Below are 21,236 nucleotides of genomic sequence, written 5' to 3' on the forward strand. Positions count from 1 at the left end.
TTGGCTGCAAAAAAGTGTCACACATCTGGTATCGCCGTACTCAGGAGAAGTTGGGGAATGTGTTTTGGGGTGTCATTTTACATATACCCATGCTGGGTGAGAAAAATATCTTGGTCAAATGCCAACTTTGTATAAAAAAATGGGAAAAGTTGTCTTTTGCCAAGATATTTCTCTCACCCAGCATGGGTATATGTAAAATGACACCCCAAAACACATTCCCCAACTTCTCCTGAGTACGGCGATACCACATGTGTGACACTTTTTTGCTGCCAAGGTGGGCAAAGGGGCACATATTCCAAAGTGCACCTTTCAGATTTTGCAGGCCATTTTTTACACATTTTGATTGCAAGGTACTTCTCACACATTTGGGCCCCTAAATTGCCAGGGCAGTATAACTACGCCACAAGTGACCCCATTTTGGAAAGAAGACACCCCAAGGTATTCCGTGAGGGGCATGGCGAGTTCCTAGAATTTTTTATTTTTTGTCACAAGTTAGCGGAAAATGATGATTTTTTATTTTTTATCTTTTTTCCTTACAAAGTCTCATATTCCACTAACTTGCGACAAAAAATAAAAAATTCTAGGAACTCGCCATGCCCCTCACGGAATACCTTGGGGTGTCTTCTTTCCAAAATGGGGTCACTTGTGGCGTAGTTATACTGCCCTGGCAATTTAGGGGCCCAAATGTGTGAGAAGTACTTTGCAATCAAAATGTGTAAAAAATGGCCGGTGAAATCCGAAAGGTGCACTTTGGAATATGTGCCCCTTTGCCCACCTTGGCATCAAAAAAGTGTCACACATCTGGTATCGCCGTACTCAGGAGAAGTTGGGGAATGTGTTTTGGGGTATCATTTTACATATACCCATGCTGGGTGAGAGAAATATCTTGGCAAAAGACAACTTTTCCCATTTTTTTATACAAAGTTGGCATTTGACCAAGATATTTTTGTCACCCAGCATGGGTATATGTAAAATGACACCCCAAAACACATTCCCCAACTTCTCCTGAGTACGGCGATACCAGATGTGTCACACTTTTTTGCTGCCAAGGTGGGCAAAGGGGCACATATTCCAAAGTGCACCTTTCGGATTTTGCAGGGCATTTTTTACACATTTTGATTGCAAAGTTCTTCTCACACATTTGGGCCCCTAAATTGCCAGGGCAGTATAACTACCCCACAAGTGACCCCATTTTGGAAAGAAGACACCCCAAGGTATTCCGTTAGGGGCATGGCGAGTTCCTAGAATTTTTTATTTTTTGTCGCAAGTTAGTGGAATATGAGACTTTGTAAGGAAAAAAGAAAAAAAAAGAAAAATCATCATTTTCCGCTAACTTGTGACAAAAAATAAAAAATTCTAGGAACTCGCCGTGCCCCTCACGGAATACCTTGGGGTGTCTTCTTTCCAAAATGGGGTCACTTGTGGCGTAGTTATACTGCCCTGGCAATTTAGGGGCCCAAATGTGTAAGAAGTACCTTGCAATCAAAATCTGTAAAAAATGGCCGGTGAAATCCGAAAGGTGCACTTTGCAATATGTGCCCCTTTGCCCACCTTGGCAGCAAAAAAGTGTCACACATGTGGTATCGCCGTACTCAGGAGAAGTTGGGGAATGTGTTTTGGGGTGTCATTTTACATATACCCATGCTGGGTGAGAGAAATATCTTGGCAAAAGACAACTTTTCCCATTTTTTTATACAAAGTTGGCATTTGACCAAGATATTTTTCTCACCCAGCATGGGTATATGTAAAATGACACCCCAAAACACATTCCCCAACTTCTCCTGAGTACGGCGATACCACATGTGTGACACTTTTTTGCAGCCTAGATGCGCAAAGGTGCCCAAATTCCTTTTAGGAGGGCATTTTTAGACATTTGGATCCCAGACTTCTTCTCACACTTTCGGGCCCCTAAAAAGCCAGGGCAGTATAAATACCCCACATGTGACCCCACTTTGGAAAGAAGACACCCCAAGGTATTCAATGAGGGGCATGGCGAGTTCCTAGAATTTTTTTTTTTTTTGCATAAGTTAGCGGATATTGATTTTTTTTTGTTTTTTTCCTCACAAAGTCTCACTTTCCGCTAACTTAGGACAAAAATTTCAATCTTTCATGGACTCAATATGCCCCTCACGGAATACCTTGGGGTGTCTTCTTTCCGAAATGGGGTCACATGTGGGGTATTTATACTGCCCTGGCTTTTTAGGGGCCCTAAAGCGTGAGAAGAAGTCTGGAATATAAATGTCTAAAAATGTTTACGCATTTGGATTCCGTGAGGGGTATGGTGAGTTCATGTGAGATTTTATTTTTTGACACAAGTTAGTGGAATATGAGACTTTGTAAGAAAAAACAAAAACAAAAAAAAATTTCCGCTAACTTGTGCCAAAAAAAATGTCTGAATGGAGCCTTACCAGGGGGGGGGGGGGGGGTGATCAATGACAGGGGGGTGATCAATGACAGGGGGGTGATCACCCATATAGACTCCCTGATCACCCCCCTGTCACTGATCACCCCCCCTGTAAGGCTCCATTCAGACATCCGCATGATTTTTTACGGATCCATGGATACATGTATCGGATCCACAGAACGCATGCGGACGTCTGAATGGAGCCTTACAGGGGGGTTATCAATGACAGGGGGTGATCAGGGTAATCAGGGTGATCACCCCCCTGTCACTGATCACCCCCCCTGTAAGGCTCCATTCAGACATCCGCATGATTTTTTACGGATCCATGGATACATGTATCGGATCCACAGAACGCATGCGAACGTCTGAATGGAGCCTTACAGGGGGGTTATCAATGACAGGGGGTGATCAGGGTAATCAGGGTGATCACCCCCCTGTCACTGATCACCCCCCCTGTAAGGCTCCATTCAGACATCCGCATGATTTTTTACGGATCCATGGATACATGGATTGGATCCACAAAACGCATGCGGACGTCTGAATGGAGCCTTACAGGGGGGTTATCAATGACAGGGGGTGATCAGGGTAATCAGGGTGATCACCCCCCTGTCACTGATCACCCCCCCTGTAAGGCTCCATTCAGACATCCGCATGTGTTTTGTGGATCCGATCCATGTATCCATGGATCCGTAAAAAATCATGCGGATGTCTGAATGGAGCCTTACAGGGGGGGTGATCAATGACAGGGGGTGATCAGGGAGTGTATATGGGTGATCACCCGCCTGTCATTGATCACCCCCCTGTCATTGATCACCCCCCTGTAAGGCTCCATTCAGACATCCGCATGATTTTTTACGGATCCATGGATCGGATCCACAAAACGCATGCTGACGTCTGAATGGAGCCTTACAGGGGGGTTATCAATGACAGGGGGTGATCAGGGTAATCAGGGTGATCACCCCCCTGTCACTAATCACCCCCCCTGTAAGGCTCCATTCAGACATCCGCATGATTTTTTACGGATCCATGGATACATGGATCGGATCCACAAAACGCATGCTGACGTCTGAATGGAGCCTTACAGGGGGGTTATCAATGACAGGGGGTGATCAGGGTAATCACCCCCCTGTCACTGATCACCCCCCCTGTAAGGCTCCATTCAGACATCCGCATGATTTTTTACGGATCCATGGATCGGATCCACAAAACGCATGCGGACGTCTGAATGGAGCCTTACAGGGGGGTTATCAATGACAGGGGGGTGATCAGGGAGTGTATATGGGTGATCACCCGCCTGTCATTGATCACCCCCTGTAAGGCTCCATTCAGACGTCCGCATGTGTTTTGCGGATCCGATCCATGTATCCATGGATCCGTAAAAATCATGCGGACGTCTGAATGGAGCCTTACAGGGAAGTGATCAATGACAGGGGGTGATCAGGGAGTGTATATGGGTGATCACCCGCCTGTCATTGATCACCCCCCAGTAAGGCTCCATTCAGACGTCCGTATGCTTTTTGCGGATCCGATCCATGTATCCGTGGATCCGTAAAAATCATACGGACGTCTGAACGGAGCCTGACAGGGGGGGTGATCAATGACAGGGCGGTGATCTCAATGACAGGGGGTGATCAGGGAGTGTATATGGGTGATCACCCGCCTGTCATTGATCACCCCCCTGTAAGGCTCCATTCAGACGTCCGTATGCTTTTTGCGGATCCGATCCATGTATCCGTGGATCCGTAAAAATCATGCGGACGTCTGAACGGAGCCTGACAGGGGGGGTGATCAATGACAGGGCGGTGATCAATGACAGGGGGGTGATCAGGGAGTTTATATGGGGTGATCAGGGGTTTATAAGGGGTTAATAAGTGACGGGGGGGGGGGGGGTGTAGTGTAGTGTTTGGTGCGACTGTACTGACCTACCTGAGTCCTCTGGTGGTCGATCCTAACAAAAGGGACCACCAGAGGACCAGGTAGGAGGTATATTAGACGCTGTTATGAAAACAGCGTCTAATATACCTGTTAGGGGTTAAAAAATTCGGATCTCCAGCCTGCCAGCGAGCGATCGCCGCTGGCAGGCTGGAGATCCACTCGCTTACCTTCCGTTCCTGTGAGCGCGCGCGCCTGTGTGCGCGCGTTCACAGGAAATCTCGGCTCACGCGAGATGACGCCAATCGGCGTTAGCGTAGCCTGGGAGCGCCGCAGAGATGACGCCTTTCGGCGTTAGAGTAGCGGTAAGTGGTTAATGATTAATGCAAAGTTGGTTGAAAGCTCAGTGCCGCTTTAATATTGAAGGGGCTTTGGAGAAATGTTTCACAATGAATGAAAATTAAAGGATAATCGATAATTTTTACAATGTTCTGAAGTTTTGATTGTTTGGGGTCTTGAAGACTTCTCACTAAATTTAGCTGGCAAAAGCACTCTGCTCTGCGCCATGCCTCTTCATGTCTGTATGGCTTTCCACGAAGAACAGAGCGAGTTGCATATGGATTGATAGAAAGTCTATGGACTGCCTATGAATCCATACACCACTCCCTCGGCACGACTAAGACCTCTGTGTCGGTGGAAACACGTAAGCGGTACCGTTTTTCCCGCTGTGGATTTTTATCTCATCTCAATAAAGGTTCTACATTTTACGAATGCTCGGTCACTCTTTTGTTACACCAGAAACTGGTGTCAAGTTATAGCTCAAGTCTATCATCCCTAGATGGCATAAAAATGAGTTTTTGGCGCACAGAATGCCATAGAACACCTAATTTATTATTTAAACAGCAAACAAAATATGGTAGCACCCTCTTATACATGCAAACAATAGAACTATGGATTATCCTGGACTACAGTGGTTCTATACCTACTATACATGAAAACATGGAAGCTCTTCGTGCCCAGATTTTTGATCAAACGTGTTTCCATCTACCAACATCAAGGTGGCTTCTGCAGATGGGTAACTAACACTAATAGTACTGCCTCTCCTGGGTGTAACTTAAACCTACAATGTTCAGGGCATATTTTGTTTGCTGTTTGTATGCTAGCTTCATGGATGTGTACCTGTGACCATGGATGTGCTAGTCTAAATTTTCTTACAGTGTGTTTGGAGGGTAGCTGCCTCCTTTAGATTAAGCACTCCTCGCCCATCTGCCCAGGGCTTCTCAGCAGAGTATAAATATAACTGGTTCCCACACCGCCCTGAACATTGTAGGCTTAGGTTAGGCCTAAGAGAGGCTACCTTGTTAGTGTTAGGTACCCATCTGCAGACGTTGGTAGATGGGCCGGACACGTTTGATCAAAAATGTGTGCAGAGAGCTTCCATTTTTCATGTATAGTATCACTGTAATCCAGAATAATCCTTAGTTCTATTGTTTGCATGTATAACAGTGTGCGGTTTGTACGTTACATTTATGGATGTGCTCCTGTGACTTTGGATGTGCAGGTCTAAATTTTCTTGTAGTATGTTTGGAGAGTAGCTCCCTCCTTTATATTGAGCACTCCCCACCCATCTGCCCAGGGCTTCTAAATAAAGTATAAATATAGCTGGTTTCTACACCGTCGTGAACATTGTAGGCTTAGGTTAGGCCCAGGAGAGGCAGTCCTGTTAGTGTTAGGTACCCATCTGCAGAAGCCACCTTGACGTTGGCAGATGGGCCCGACACACGTTTGATCAAAAATGTGTGCGAAGATCTTCCATCCTTCATGTATAGTACCACTGTACTCCAGAATATTCCCTAATTCTATTGTTTGCATGTCTAACAGTGTGCTGCTGTGTATTGTTTTCTGTTTGTATGTTAGCTTTATGGATGTGCACCTGTGACTTTGGATGTGCTTGTCTAAATTTTCTTGCAGTAATTTATTATTTAGGCATGTGCCTCTTAATAAATTAGGCGCCTCTCACTCCGGCACACAAGGGTCAAGGCTGAAACATGGCAGCGTGCCAGTCTTTGTCTAATTTTTTTCAATTGGCCTTTATTAAAAATATTATGCTGTTCTGTCACAAAGGGTTAACTGGTTTTTCTAGCTGTGTGACTGGTACTTTAACTTTCACTTTGGGGTGGTCTAATAAACCTTATCTCTAAACTACTAAAGGCTCAAACACTTATTTAAGACACATTCTTATCAGTAAGATAAGAACTGAGCTATGAGTGTTTATAATGTCAATGATCAGAGATAAGGAGCCCGTCAGCTCTCCAACTGACGAAAAAGAGAGAAAATCCAGAGGCTTCTACTACAGCCCCTCAGCTCTGTACAGAAAAAAGGATGCCATATTCATAAAAAATAAATAAAAAAATAAAAATAAAAAATTGCTCAAAATGAGTACAATGCAATAATAAAAAAAATCCCCTCCCCCCAAAGGTGTACATACTGTAGCTTTTAATAATTCTCCCCCCTCTGAACATTGGAGATGTTAAATTCAATCTAGTTCTCACTACTATGTTCTTCACATTGCTAAAGTAAATCTGATAACATTACATTAGGTAAATGCTAAAGTATCCAGTTCTGTAGTAGTGTATACTTTACAGGGCGTTGAAAGGAAGCACGATGGCCGATATTTAGGGGAGTGTGTAGTCAGTCTCACATACATCGATATACAGCTTTTCTGTGGTGTTCAGAGGAACAATCTCTAGATCTTCAGCATCAACCAGTCCGGTGGTCAGAGAACCTTCCTTGTTCATCTCCTCCTGTGAGTCTAAGGACAAAATAAAGGGAAATTGATGATCGAGAATATGGATGAGCATACACTAGAGAGGAAGCACAACATCAATGGCACTGTTTCTGCAAAAAAAAAAAAAACACACCTCAGACATAGGTTTTTCTAGCCAAAACTAGAAGTGGATCCAGCAGATAGAAGTAGATGTCTTTCCTTTATGTTTTTTCATTTCCTTCTGACTTTGACTCAAAAAACGCCACAAAACCCTAAAACCGGGTTCACACTTTGGCCCACACAAACTAAGCAGATTACACCATATTTTGGTGGAAACAGCGATGTGGGACAAATTAGCAGTATAAATTTGAGACTCTTCTCATCATGCCGCAGACCAGAAAGGTGAGCATGGTCTACAAGAAGGACCCATAACCTCTCCTGACATGTCTATTTTAGTCATTAGTAAAGCCCTATCTTTAAACTACTTGCCACACCACACATCTTTATGTGGGCACTATACGATGTTTACCACCAGGCGGTAGTCCGCTTATGAACCAGTGTCTTAAACGCACAGGGGAAACGCGTCAGAACTCTACTATTGTAGGAAGGGTGATTTAGCAATAGGGAAAACCACTGATAAGTGGGGCCGTCCCTTTCAGGCCGATTACTCCTCTTTTAGGCAGGGAAAGTTTGTCAGCAAAAAGGTTACCAGTCCTATGACCCCCACGCCTAATAAGTGAAGGCTATCACCTACGGACCTGTCTGCTCTTAGGACCAATAGAAGAAGAACACCTTGTCACATATGCACAATCACCGTGCACCAAGAGCTTATGACCCGACTGGGATAAAAGACTAACTCAAGAAGAAGAATGTTTGACCACATAGGCGCAACCATTGTGCGTTACCAGCTTCTAACCTGACATAGAAAAGGGTGAATTGGATGGATCACATTCCCGACAAGATTGTGTCGGATTGGGAGTAAAGCTATTTTTCGTGGCGGATAGTGGTGGATCCTTATAAAGTTGTGGATGTGACATCATGGCTATTTTGTCCCAAGGCATAACAGTATCTTATATGGTTGTACTCCCATGAACTTGGTAGTCACCCTCACGTCTAGTTTCTTCTCCACTGACTTAGGTTTATTGGGGGCTTTAATTTGATTAGAATAAAGGTTACAATTTAAGATAGGGCTCTACTTTCAGTAAATAATTTTGGACCATGCCCTTAGTATTGACATTTTCAGTGATTTGTTATTTTAGTAGCTACTTGCATTCCCTGTTTAATAACAAATCTGGAGCATCTGTTCTTATGATGCTATAATGTGCCATTCCTTTATTATTCCTGCTAGATGTAAGGACTGAATTACTAGCAGTTTGCAGTGAAGGTCCAGATGGGTGTTACCAGTTGTGGGTGCGTCTCCTTGCAGAGTGACACTGGCAGCCCTATATCAGGGAACAGAAGGATCGAGCATGTTGAATTTCAAAGCCTGATTCTTATGTCCTCCCAGGAAATAAGCTGCCACCAGAGGTATCTGGAAGCGGCTTTCTTATCTTTCCCCATACACACTTGGCCAAGTGTATGAGGACATCAAACATTTGGCCAACAGTTAAAGGTCTATGGGCACCTTTAATAAACTTGGGCATTTCTGATTTGTCGCTTTGTTTGGTACTTTAAAGGCTATGTACACCTTCGGGGGCAATTTTCTTATGATTGCATTTTACTCATTTTGGGCTAAAAATAATTTTTTAATTGGCCTTTATTAAAAATATTGAGCAGTTCTGTCACAAAAGATTAACTGGTTTTTCTAGCTGTGTGAGTCGTACTTTTTACTTTCACATTGTGCCGGTCATCTCAGAACCCTGATCTGTAAATTACTAAAAAGTCATAAACACTTATTTAAGTAACATTCTTATCAGTAAGATAATAATTGAGCTATAATGAGTGTTTATAAGGTCAGATAATAGAAACATAGAATGTGTCGGCAGATAAGAACCATTTGGCCCATCTAGTCTGCCCAATATACTGAATACTATGAATAGCCCCTGGCCCTATCTTATATGAAGGATGGCCTTATGCCTATCCCATGCATGCTTCAACTCCTTCACTGTATTTGCAGCTACCACTTCTGCAGGAAGGCTATTCCATGCATCCACTACTCTCTCAGTAAAGTAATACTTCCTGATATCACTTTTAAACCTTTGCCCCTCTAATTTAAAACTTTGTCCTCTTGTAGCAGTTTTTCTTCTTTTAAATATTCTCTCCTCTTTTACCTTGTTAATTCCCTTTATGTATTAGGCAGTTTCTATCATATCCCCTCTGTCTCGCCTTTCTTCCAAGCTATACATATTAAGGTCCTTTAATCTTTCCTGGTAAGTTTTATCCTGCAATCCATGTAGTTTAGTAGCTCTTCTCTGAACTCTCTCCAAAGTATCAATATCCTTCTGGAGATATGGTCTCCAGTACTGCGCACAATACTCCAAATGAGGTCTCACTAGTGCTCTGTAGAGCGGCATGAGCACCTCCCTCTTTCTACTGGTAATGCCTCTCCCTATACACCCAAGCATTCTGCTAGCATTTCCTGCTGCTCTATGACATTGTCTGCCTACCTTTAAGTCTTCTGAAATAATGACCCCTAAATCCCTTTCCTCAGATACCAAGGAAAGGGATTTAGAGATAAGAAGAGATAAGAGATAAGAAGCCGTCCGCTGAGTTGCCTGACGGAACAGAGTGATGATTCAGATCATGCTACTAGAGAAACTCAGGTCTGCACAAAGACAAGGGTTCAAAATTTCTAATGAAAACCAACTGAAAAAAAATGATTTTTAGCTCAAAATGAGTACAATGTAATATAAAATTGCCCGCAAATGTGTACATAGGCATTAATAATCTCAATCCCATTTCATGTTGAAAATGACTTTTTTCATAGCATGTGCTAGGGTATTATAAATTAAATCTTTATAGTAGTCACCCATTGGTCATCATTCTGCTTACCATTTATGAGATATCTAGAATCTGTATCCACACGCCATAATTTGTCTTTATTCCTAGCATTGTGGTCTCTTTCTGTAAATGTGTGGTGATCAGCATCCATGCCAGGAGATATCTGAACCTGCTTCTGCTCATCAGCATCCAGAATCTGTATATGTGAACTTCTTGGACAGTCACTGTTTATGTCAGTGGTCAACTCTTCATGAGCCTCTAAAGTCTCCTCAACGAATCTCTGGATCTTCTCTTGAGACTCTTCATTTCTGCAGTGTTTCTCCTCCACCTCATGGTTTGTTGAGTTATCTATCTGCTGATTTCCTAAGCAACAAAAGACAACATATGAATAATGCAAAACGTAGAGTATTTTTTTGTGGCACGACCCCTTTAACTAAAATAAAGCAAAGGTAATGATGGACACCTGCATCTTCAGACATGTTATTGATGTAACATTGGCAGGGGTCCATTTTCTGAGACCTCCACTGCTTGCTAGTATGTATGACCAGTCCGCTCCTGCTGATGTCATGTTCATTGATCATATGGCCTACGTGCAGCTCAGTCCCATTCAAGTCAATGGATCTGTGCTGCAATACCAAGCACAGCGACTATACAATGTACGGCGCTGTGAGAAGACCATGGCCTCTTCAAACAGTTCATCGTAGGGATGCCGGGTGACAAACCTCCATGATCAGATATTGATCAATATTCTGCTACCGGAAAACCCCATAAAGGACATCTGTCAGCAAATTTGTACCTATAAAACTGGCTGATCTCCTGCATGTGCGCTTGGCAGCTAAATGCATGTCTCTCAGACCCATGTTCACCTGTGCCAGCATTGCTGAGAAAAATTAAGGTGGACATTTATGACAAGATATATACCACAAAAATGGTGTATATCTGGCACAAGATTCTGTTGCACATCATGTTGCGGCAGAATCTGCAACTTAATCCCTGCTCACGCCAGGTCTAAAAAAGTGGGTGCGGGCGGGGAAGGGGACGGGCTGGCAGGCCCGTCTCATTCAAGATTAAATGGATTAAATGTAGGACAGAAGGGAAGCAGTCTTACATTTAGAATCGGCGGTGGATACGTTGAAGTTATGTAGAGGCCGATGACTGTTTATAACTTTAGCGATCCACCGCCAGCTATAGGGCTTATTAAGACCGGCGTCTTTAACGCCGGTCTTAATAAATGTGCCCCGAAGTTTTACAATATGCAAATGCACCTCTAGGATCTATAGTGTTTTATACCTTCTTTTTCCATCTCCTTCCTGCGCTTTCTCTCCTCAGCTTGCCTTTGGACTTCAGATAAAGCGTCAATACTATCTTGGATTTTCTTCCTTTCTTTGGTCTCCCATCGATCTCGCTCCTCTGCTTCAGCTTCTCTGCCTCCTCTGGACCAGGCTTCTGCACATGCTCTGTCAAAGGAATATAATCATAGAGTTGTTGGTTCTCCTTTCTCTTTCTGGCACTGAATGAGCTTCAAATGGTCACTAACTTTTCACACAACTTTTCATAAATCAATACTACAAGTGATCACAAAAAAACTGTGTAATATGTTTTATCAGTGAGAAACGTCTAGCTCTCACTACTTCTCTGTAATGTTCTCCATTATCCTGCTTCTGAGTGACTGTGAGACAGTTAGGATGCAGATTCTCCTCTACTTTCTGTGCACAGTGGATGGCAGCTAGTCTCCGCCCACCATGTCTGAGGGCTGCAAACTAGATATTCAGCAAGCACACAGGTAAAACTGCTAGAAAAATGCCAGATACAAGTCATATAATGGACAGAAATAGTGCTATTCCCCATTTACATACACTGTACTAGTGATTAATGCAAAGTTTGTTAAAAGCACAGTTTTAAATCTGTTTCTATATATTTTTACCTGTCTTTTGGAAATACTGGTCTGTCGTCCAGATAGGTTAACCCTTTTAACCGTACTGTGAGTACTTTTCGGTAATTAGGAATCTTCTTAATGAGTTCATTTCGCATCAGGTTTAATACATGCTGCAGGGGAAGACAGAATGATGGCAATTAATGTGAGAGGAGAAGTGGACTTCTTGTTATTTTACATTATTCACGCAGAATCTCCGGCAGACAGCTAGGAAAAAAGTTGAAGATGCACGGCTTTCCGAAAACTGGAAAGAATTTGCTTGGGGTAATAAAAAAAAAAGTAATGGCGTACTTACCATGGAGGCAGACAACGCCACTGCTACGGGGTGTGCACACTGTAAAACCGCTCCTCTTCTAATGCAACAATAAGGTTTTTATTCACCAAACACAGAGGTTTTGACGATACAAAGTCTTTATCAAGCAAGCAAGACTTCCTAAAGACTTTGTATAGTCGAAATGTTGCTGCGGTTTTTCAGTGTGCATTAACTGAGGCCTGTGGGCTGGAGCCTCACACTCCTAGCATCGTTAGATTTCAATTTAATGAATCCACTGAGGTGGAGGCTCAAGTTGTGCTGCTGATTTATTGATAATATACCTACACTGAATTCCTGCCTCCTGCATTTTTCTGCAGTTACCACTAGGGGGAGCCCAGTGCATAGAGATATTTCCAGTTTCCATTAGGCCTATTGCACACGACCGTATGGCTTTTTCAGTGTTTTGCGGTCCGTTTTTCATGGAACCGCTGTTCCGTTTTTTGTTTCCGTTGTGTTTCCGTTTCTGTTCCGTTTTTCCGTTCCATTTTTCCGTATGGCATATACAGTAATTACATAGATAAAATTGGGTTGGCCATAACATTTTCAATAGATGGTTCAGGAAAAAACGGAACGGAAACGGAAGACATACGGATGCATTTCCATATGTGTTCCGTTTTTTTTGCGGATCCATTGACTTGAATGGAGCCACGGACTGTGATTTGCGGGCAATAATAGGACATGTTCTATGTTAAAACGGAACGGAAAAACGGAAATACGGAAACGGAATGCATACGGAGTACATTCATTTTTTTTTTGCGGATCAATTGAAATTAATGGTTCCGTATACGGACCGTATACGGAACGCAAAAAACGGCCAGTAAATGGGAAAAAAAAACGGCCGTGTGCAATAGGCCTTAAATGGTGGAAGCAGACCGCCAATTTTAGAATATACTAAGCAGAAGCACCCGGCTTCGCACGGGTCTATTTCATTTAATGTTTGTACAGATGTAGTAGAGTTAACACTCATGCTTTATGAGACGTGTTATCTAAACTAAATGCTTTAAGCAAACACCTTCGATTGCTTTTCATTCAAGATAACACGGGGAGTTAAGAAATTTGAGTTAAGAGTTTGTGCGTTAACCCTGCTACATCTGTATGTGTCCTTAAAAGATACAGTATCCCCCATAACAGTGACCTTTACAGCACCCCGCCCCTTTAACAGAGAACTCCACAGTCCCCCACCCCTTAATACTGACCCCACACAGTGCCCCGCCACTTTAAAATGGGACCTCCACAGCAGCCCATCCCCTTAACTTTAACCTTCACAGCAGCCCGCCCCTTTAACAGCCTCCGGACCGCCTAACAGATGTGCGGTCCGGAGGCGGCAGCGCTACGCACAACGACGCATATACGCGTCATCTCGCGAGACGCGAGATGACGCGCTATGCGGCCCGCGCAGTTCGGGCCGGCATTTCGTAGAGGACCATTTCGTCATCAGCTTGCCAGCCAATGATCGCGGCTGGCAAGCTGATGATTTTCAAAAAAGCCAATCACAGTGCCAGATAACAGATCATATTTGTAAATATGATCTGTTATATGGCTGCCTGCTCCTCTGCTGGTTCTTTTCGTCGGTTGGATCCAGCAGAGGAGCAGGCTACACAGTGAGTACACCAAACAGCACACTTTAGCCCCAGATCACCCCCCTGCACCCCAATTAACCCTTTGATCACCCCTTTGTCAATCACTAGTGAAAGGAAAAAAGTGATCAGTGTAAACTGTCACTTTTTTTTTTTCACTGGTATTGACCGTTAGGTTTTAGGTATAGTTTAGGCCCCTTGGTTAGGTAGTTTAGCGATCAGTTAGCGCCCAGCCCACCGCACCGCAGTCCGTTATTCGCTGATTAGCGTATCGCTAATCAGCATTTGTACTTTTATAGTATCTGGAAGTGATCAAAACTGATCACGGTCAGATCTATAATTGTATTAGTGTCACTTTAGTTCGCCCTCCACCCAAAACGCAGTGTTTGCCCGATCAGGCCTGATCGGTCGCCCACACGTGCGTTCGCCCACGCCCGCCCCACCGCAGTGACAGAAAAAATTTTTTTTTTGATCACTGTACATTCACTTTACACGCACTGCGGCGATAAAAAAATCAGTTTTGATATTTTTTATCAACCGCAGCGGCCTCCGGTACTTCGCTAGCCTCCCCTTTGTAAGACAGGCTTGCTTTTTTTTCTTGGGTAGTCTCAGGGAATACCCCTAAATTTAGTTGCCCAAAATGTCAAACAGGGGGTATTCCTCTGAAGAGGCCTACAGGCTTCTGACCCAGTCGGATGAGGAGGCTGAGGTCCCTGATACCACCAGGCGTACCCGGCCCCGTGTCGCTAGACCACAGGTTGCGCAGGATCCGCTTCAAGAGCAGCAGAGTGGGGCTGGTGCTGTCGGATTACGTGGTGAGGCATACACCAGCAGCCCAGCCGTCCCTGGACCTAGTACCAGCACTGCCGTACAACCTGGTGAAGTAGCGAGCACCAGAAGGGCAGTTGAAGCTGGTACGGTGGCACATGCAGTAGTGACCCCGTCGCAGCCACCGCAAAGACGTGCCCGTAGAGCCCCTAGAATCCCTGAGGTGCTGGCAAACCCTGATTGGCAGTCCCCAACTTCAGCCGCACCTGTAGTTTTCCCTTTCACTGCCCAGTCTGGAGTTCGGGTTGAGACAGCTCAGATCGGTTCGGCCCTGGGATTTTTTGAGCTGTTCTTGACTGCGGAGCTCTTAGACATAGTTGTGGCCGAAACAAACAGGTATGCCACACAATTTATCACCGCTAACCCGGGAAGCTTTTATGCCCAGCCTTTCCGGTGGAAACCAGTCCAAGTTTCCGAATTAAAAACTTTTCTGGGCCTCCTCCTCAACATGGGCCTGACAAAAAAGCATGAATTGCGGTCATATTGGTCCACGAACCCAATTCATCACATGCCCATGTTCTCTGCTGCTATGTCCAGGGCACGTTTTGAGGCCATCCTGCGTTTCCTGCACTTTAGCGACAACACCGCCTCCCGTCCCAGAGGCCACCCTGATTTTGACCGGCTCCACAAAATTCGGCCCCTCATAGACCATTTCAACCTGAAATTTGCAGATTTGTATACCCCAGAGCAAAACATCTGCGTAGACGAGTCCCTGATACATTTTACCGGGCGCCTTGGCTTCAAACAATACATCCCAAGCAAGCGCGCCCGGGATTGTATAAGCTCTGTGAAAGGGCCACAGGCTATACCCACAAATTTCGGATCTATGAGGGAAAAGATCAGACCCTGGAGCCGGTCGGTTGCCCTGACTACCTGGGGAGCAGTGGGAAGACAGTTTGGGACTTGGTGTCACCCTTATTCGGCAAGGGGTACCATCTTTATGTGGACAATTTTTACACAAGTGCGGCCCTTTGTTTCTAGAACGGATTGGCGCCTGTGGTACCGCACAAACTAGTCGCGCGGGCTTCCCCCAACGGCTCGTTACCACCCGTCTTGCAAGGGGGCAGAGGGCCGAACTGTGTAACGAAGAACTGCTCGCGGTGAAATGGAGAGACAAGCATGACGTTTACATGCTCTCCTCCATTCACGCAGACACGACAATCCAAATTGAGCGAGCAACCCGTGTCATTGAAAAGCCCCTCTCAGTCCACGACTATAATTTGCTCATGGGAGGGGTGGACTTCAATGACCAGATGTTGTCTCCGTATTTAGTTTCCCGCAGAACCAGACGCTGGTATAAGAAGGTGTCTGTATATTTAATTCAATTGGCTCTGTACAATAGTTTTGTTCTCTACAGTAAGGCTGGGAGAACTGGATCCTTCCTCAAATTTCAGGAAGAGATCATCGAGAACCTCCTGTACCCAGGAGGTTCCGTGGCCCCATCCACCAGTGTAGTTAGCCGTCTACACGAGCGACATTTCCCCAATGTCGTTCCTGGTACCTCAACCCAACCGTCACCCCGAAAAAGATGTCGTGTCTGTAGCAGGAGTGGAATAAGGCGTGACACCCGCTATTTCTGTCCTGACTGTCCTGACCACCCTGCCCTATGCTTTGGAGAGTGTTTCCGGAAGTACCACTCACAGGTACACTATTAGCATAGGGATCATCTCACCAGGACAGGCACACAGGGCTATTAGGGCCCATTCACTCACACAGCTGCTGCAAATGTCTCCTTTCACCTGGGACAAAGTGCATAACGCACTTCGCCACATCTTTGGGCGATTTGCGCTTTGCACATTGACCCATGGGGAAGGAGAGGTTTGTTCTATAAAAGGTAAAAAAAAAAAAAAAAACACCAGTAAGCAAACAGGTTAATGTTCAGTTAAAAAAGTTAAAGTTTATATGCTCTGTTGCAAAGTTAATAAAATTATTGCGTTGCGGCCTGTTTTTTTTTTTTTTTTTTTACCTTCCAGGTGGACCAACCGATCGATTAGCTGCAGCACCGATGTGCATTCTGACAGAAGCATTGCGCTGCTGTCAGATTACACGCAAGTCGGTGTATGCGGCGCTGCAAGACGGGATTTTCTCCTCTGCAGTAACAGATATGTTTGCCGAGGCATACGAGCTGAGGAGAAGGCGGCGTTCCTATGCTTTGGCAAACACTTTGTATATATATAAAAAAATAATAAAAATCCCGGCAATGATTTATTCATCCACATCGATTGATGTGAATGGAGAAATCTGGTTTGCCAGGGCATACGAGCTAAGTGGGTATGGATGTAGGGCGGAGCTCCTATGTCCTGGCAGACGCCTTTCCCCTCCATTTTTTTTTTTTGGCAGAGATTTTTTCATCCACATTGATCGATGCGAATGAAGAAATCTGTGCCGTTCATTTTTTTCTTTCAGCCCAGAGGCTGAACGAAAAAAAAAAATCTCATTACCTGTATGCTCAATATAAGGCCTATTGCACACGACCGTATGGCTTTTTCAGTGTTTTGCGGTCCGTTTTTCATGGATCCGTTGTTCCGTTTTTTGTTTCCGTTGCGTTTCCGTTTCTGTTCCGTTTTTCCGTTCCGTTTTTCCATATGGCATATACAGTATACAGTAATTACATAGATAAAATTGGGCTGGGCATAACATTTTCAATAGATGGTTCAGGAAAAAACGGAACGGAAACAGAAGACATACGGATGCATTTCCATAGGTGTTCAGTTTTTTTGGCGGATCCATTGACTTGAATGGAGCCACGGACCGTGATTTGCGGGCAATAATAGGACATGTTCTATGTTAAAACGGAACGGAAAAACGGAAATACGGAAACGGAATGCATACGGAGTACATTCTGTTTTTTTTGCGGAACCATTGAAATGAATGGTTCCGTATACGGACCGTATACGGAATGCAAAAAACGGCCAGTAAATGGGAAAAAAAACGGCCGTGTGCAATAGGCCTAAGGAGAATAGCAGAAACTCCTAATGCTGGCCATACATGTAATGATTGCGGAGACCCTCAAATGCCAGGGCAGTACAAACACCCCACAACTGACCCCATTTTGGAAAGAAGACACCCCAAGGTATTTGCTGAGGGGCATATTGAGTCCATGAAAGATTTAAATTTTTGTCCTAAGTTAGCGGAAAGTGAGACTTTGTGAGAAAAAAAAATAATAATAATCAATTTCCGCTAACTTATGCGAAAAATAAAAATTTCTATGAACTTGCCAGGCCCCTCATTGGATACCTTGGGGTGTCTTCTTTCCAAAGTGGGGTCACATGTGGGGTATTTATACTGCCCTGGCTTTTTAGGGGCCCTAAAGCGTGAGAAGAAGTCTGGGATCCAAATGTCTAAAAATGCCCTCCTAAAAGGAATTTGGGCACCTTTGCGCATCTAGGCTGCAAAAAAGTGTCACACATCTGGTATCGCCGTACTCAGGAGAAGTTGGGCAATGTGTTTTGGGGTGTCATTTTACATATACCCATGCTGGGTGAGATAAACATCTTGATCAAATGCCAACTTTGTATAAAAAAATTGGAAAAGTTGTCTTTTGCCAGGATATTTCTCTCACCCAGCATGGGTATATGTAAAATGACACCCCAAAACACATTCCCCAACTTCTCCTGAGTACGGCGATACCAGATGTGTGACACTTTTTTGCAGCCAAGGTGGGCAAAGGGGCACATATTCCAAAGTGCACCTTTCGGATTTTGCAGGCCATTTTTTACACATTTTGATTGCAAAGTTCTTCTCACACATTTGGGCCCCTAAATTGCCAGGGCAGTATAACTACCCCACAAATGACCCCATTTTGGAAAGAAGACACCCCAAGGTATTCCGTGAGGGGCATGGCGAGTTCTTAGAATTTTTTATTTTTTGTCGCAAGTTAGTGGAATATGAGACTTTGTAAGGAAAAAAAGAGAAAAAAAAATAAATCATCATTTTCCGCTAACTTGTGACAAAAAAAAAAAAATTCTAGGAACTCGCTGTGCCCCTCACGACATACCTTGGGGTGTCTTCTTTCCCAAATGGGGTCACTTGTGGGGTAGTTATACTGCCCTGGCAATTTAGGGGCCCAAATGTGTGAGAAGTACTTTGCAATCAAAATGTGTAAAAAATGACCGGTGAAATCCGAAAGGTGCACTTTGGAATATATGCCCCTTTGCCCACCTTGGCAGCAAAAAAGTGTGACACATCTGGTATCGCCGTACTCAGGAGAAGTTGGGGAATGTGTTTTGGGGTGTCATTTTACATATACCCATGCTGGGTGAGAAAAATATCTTGGTCAAATGCCAACTTTGTATAAAAAAAAAATGGGAAAAGTTGTCTTTTGCCAAGATATTTCTCTCACCCAGCATGGGTATATGTAAAATGACACCCCAAAACACATTCCCCAACTTCTCCTGAGTACGGCGATACCAGATGTGTCACACTTTTTTGCAGCCTAGGTGGGCAAAGGGGCACATATTCCAAAGTGCACCTTTCGGATTTCGCAGGCCATTTTTTACACATTTTGATTGCAAAGTACTTCTCACACATTTGGGCCCCTAAATTGCCAGGGCAGTATAACTACGCCACAAGTGACCCCATTTTGGAAAGAAGACACCCCAAGGTATTCTGTGAGGGGCATGGTGAGTTCCTAGAATTTTTTATTTTTTGTTGCAAGTTAGTGGAATATGAGACTTTGTAAGAAAAAAATAAATAAAATCATCATCATTTTCCGCTAACTTGTGACAAAAAATAAAAAGTTCTATGAACTCACTATGCCCATCAGCGAATACCTTAGGGTGTCTACTTTCCGAAATGGGGTCATTTGTGGGGTTTTTCTACTGTTTGGGCATTGTAGAACCTCAGGAATCATGACAGGTGCTCAGAAAGTCAGAGCTGCTTCAAAAAGCGGAAATTCACATTTTTGTACCATAGTGTGTAAACGCTATAACTTTTACCCAAACCATTTTTTTTTTTTGCCCAAACATTTTTTTTTATCAAAGACATGTAGAACAATAAATTTGGCGAAAAATTTATATATGGATGTCGTTTTTTTTGCAAAATTTTACAGCTGAAAGTGAAAAATTTCATTTTTTTGCAAAAAAATCATTACATTTTGATTAATAACAAAAAAAGTAAAAATGTCAGCAGCAATAAAATACCACCAAATGAAAGCTCTATTAGTGAGAAGAAAAGGAGGTAAAATTCATTTGGGTGGTAAGTTGCATGACCGAGCGATAAACGGTGAAAGGAGTGTAGTGCCGAAGTGTAAAAAGTGCTCTGGTCATGAAGGGGGTTTCAGCTAGCGGGGCTGAAGTGGTTAACAGTGAGTTTCACAGCACCCCACTCCCTTGACAGTGACCTCCTCAGGGGCCGCCCCCTGAACAGTGGCCTCTACAGTACCCCGCTGCCTTAACATTGACCTCCACAGCAGTTGCCCATTAAATAGTGGCCCCTGCCCCCTTAACAGTGACCTCCACAGTGTCTGCCCCTTTAATAATGACCTCCACAACGGCCTGCCCCCTAATAGTAATATCTACAGTGAACGCCTCTTTAACAGTGACCTCCACAGCGCCCTGCCCCATTAATGCTAGGGCTACACAACGACATTTGTCTCAACAATTTTTATAATAATAGTCTATGGTGTCGCACTGCGACATGTGACATGCTGCAACTGCGACATGACCGTTGCAAAAAATCCATCCAAGATGGATTTTTCTGTGACTGTCGCGTCGCAGCATGTCACATGTCGCAGTGCAACACCGTGGACTATCATTATAAAAAAAATTGCGCGACACATGTAGCAGTGCAGTTGTGTGACTTATTGTTGTCGTGTACCCTAGCCTAAAGCTGACCTACAGCAGTGAAGAAAAATGGCTGGGTAAAAAATGGAAACCTGGAGTAAAACTGTGTGTATGTGGAGACTAAGGGCCTGCGAGCTTCTATTGGCTGATAAGGGTCATGTTACCGTGTGTATGGCAGTTGGGATATGAAGAGAAAGACTCGCAGGCCTGTATTGGTACGTCCTAGAAATCTGAGACCCGGTTTCAAACCTTCCCGGACACCTGATGTACACGTGTTCCAAATTTGGTGAAGATCGGTCCAGTCGTTTGGTCGCGCATAAAGAACAGAGAGACAGACAGAAACTCATTGTGTACCGGCATGTTACCTCCACAGTATTCTTTCCCAGATAGTAAGTGATATGTGCACCAAGTTTAGTAGAAATTGATCGATGAGTTACAGAGCAATATGTGTGTAGCAAAAACAGTTGACGCATACAAACTCCATGCAGCTGCTGTGGGGGGCGTATGACCCCCACAAGATTTCTTTCCAGGTAGCAAGGGATGTGTATACCAAGTTTAGTTGAAATCGATGGTTGCGTTTTTCAGTGATCGCGGAACATACATACTGTATATACGTCTATCTATCTATCTATAAATATATATACGGTATATTAGTGTGAGGCGGCTATTGGGGGAAGATTTATCAATGTATTGATGCCAGTTGTCAAGAAATACAATGCTTAGAATGAACACCATATTTCTAAAGCAACTTTTTCGCTTTTTCCACAACACAGAAGTCGGATAAAGTGGGCAAAAGTTTTTTTTAATTAAAGGGCATCT

The 21,236-nt window shown here is 44.0% G+C and overlaps 1 protein-coding gene across 1 annotated transcript in view; it reads right to left on the minus strand.

Annotated features, from left to right (window-relative positions):
- Positions 1-21,236, minus strand: part of DNAAF1 (dynein axonemal assembly factor 1) — a 52,391-nt gene that overhangs the window by 20,969 nt on the left and 10,186 nt on the right. Inside the window, exons 6-9 of the mRNA XM_044270167.1 lie at positions 11,908-12,029; positions 11,274-11,440; positions 10,035-10,346; positions 6,982-7,088 (exon numbers count right to left, since the gene is read on the minus strand). Of these exons, the coding sequence (XP_044126102.1) occupies positions 6,982-7,088; positions 10,035-10,346; positions 11,274-11,440; positions 11,908-12,029 (708 nt within the window). The remainder of the gene's footprint in view (positions 1-6,981; positions 7,089-10,034; positions 10,347-11,273; positions 11,441-11,907; positions 12,030-21,236) is intronic.

The sequence above is a fragment of the Bufo gargarizans genome, chromosome 10 (assembly GCF_014858855.1).
Source record: "Bufo gargarizans isolate SCDJY-AF-19 chromosome 10, ASM1485885v1, whole genome shotgun sequence".
Classification (NCBI taxonomy): Eukaryota; Metazoa; Chordata; class Amphibia; order Anura; family Bufonidae; genus Bufo; species Bufo gargarizans.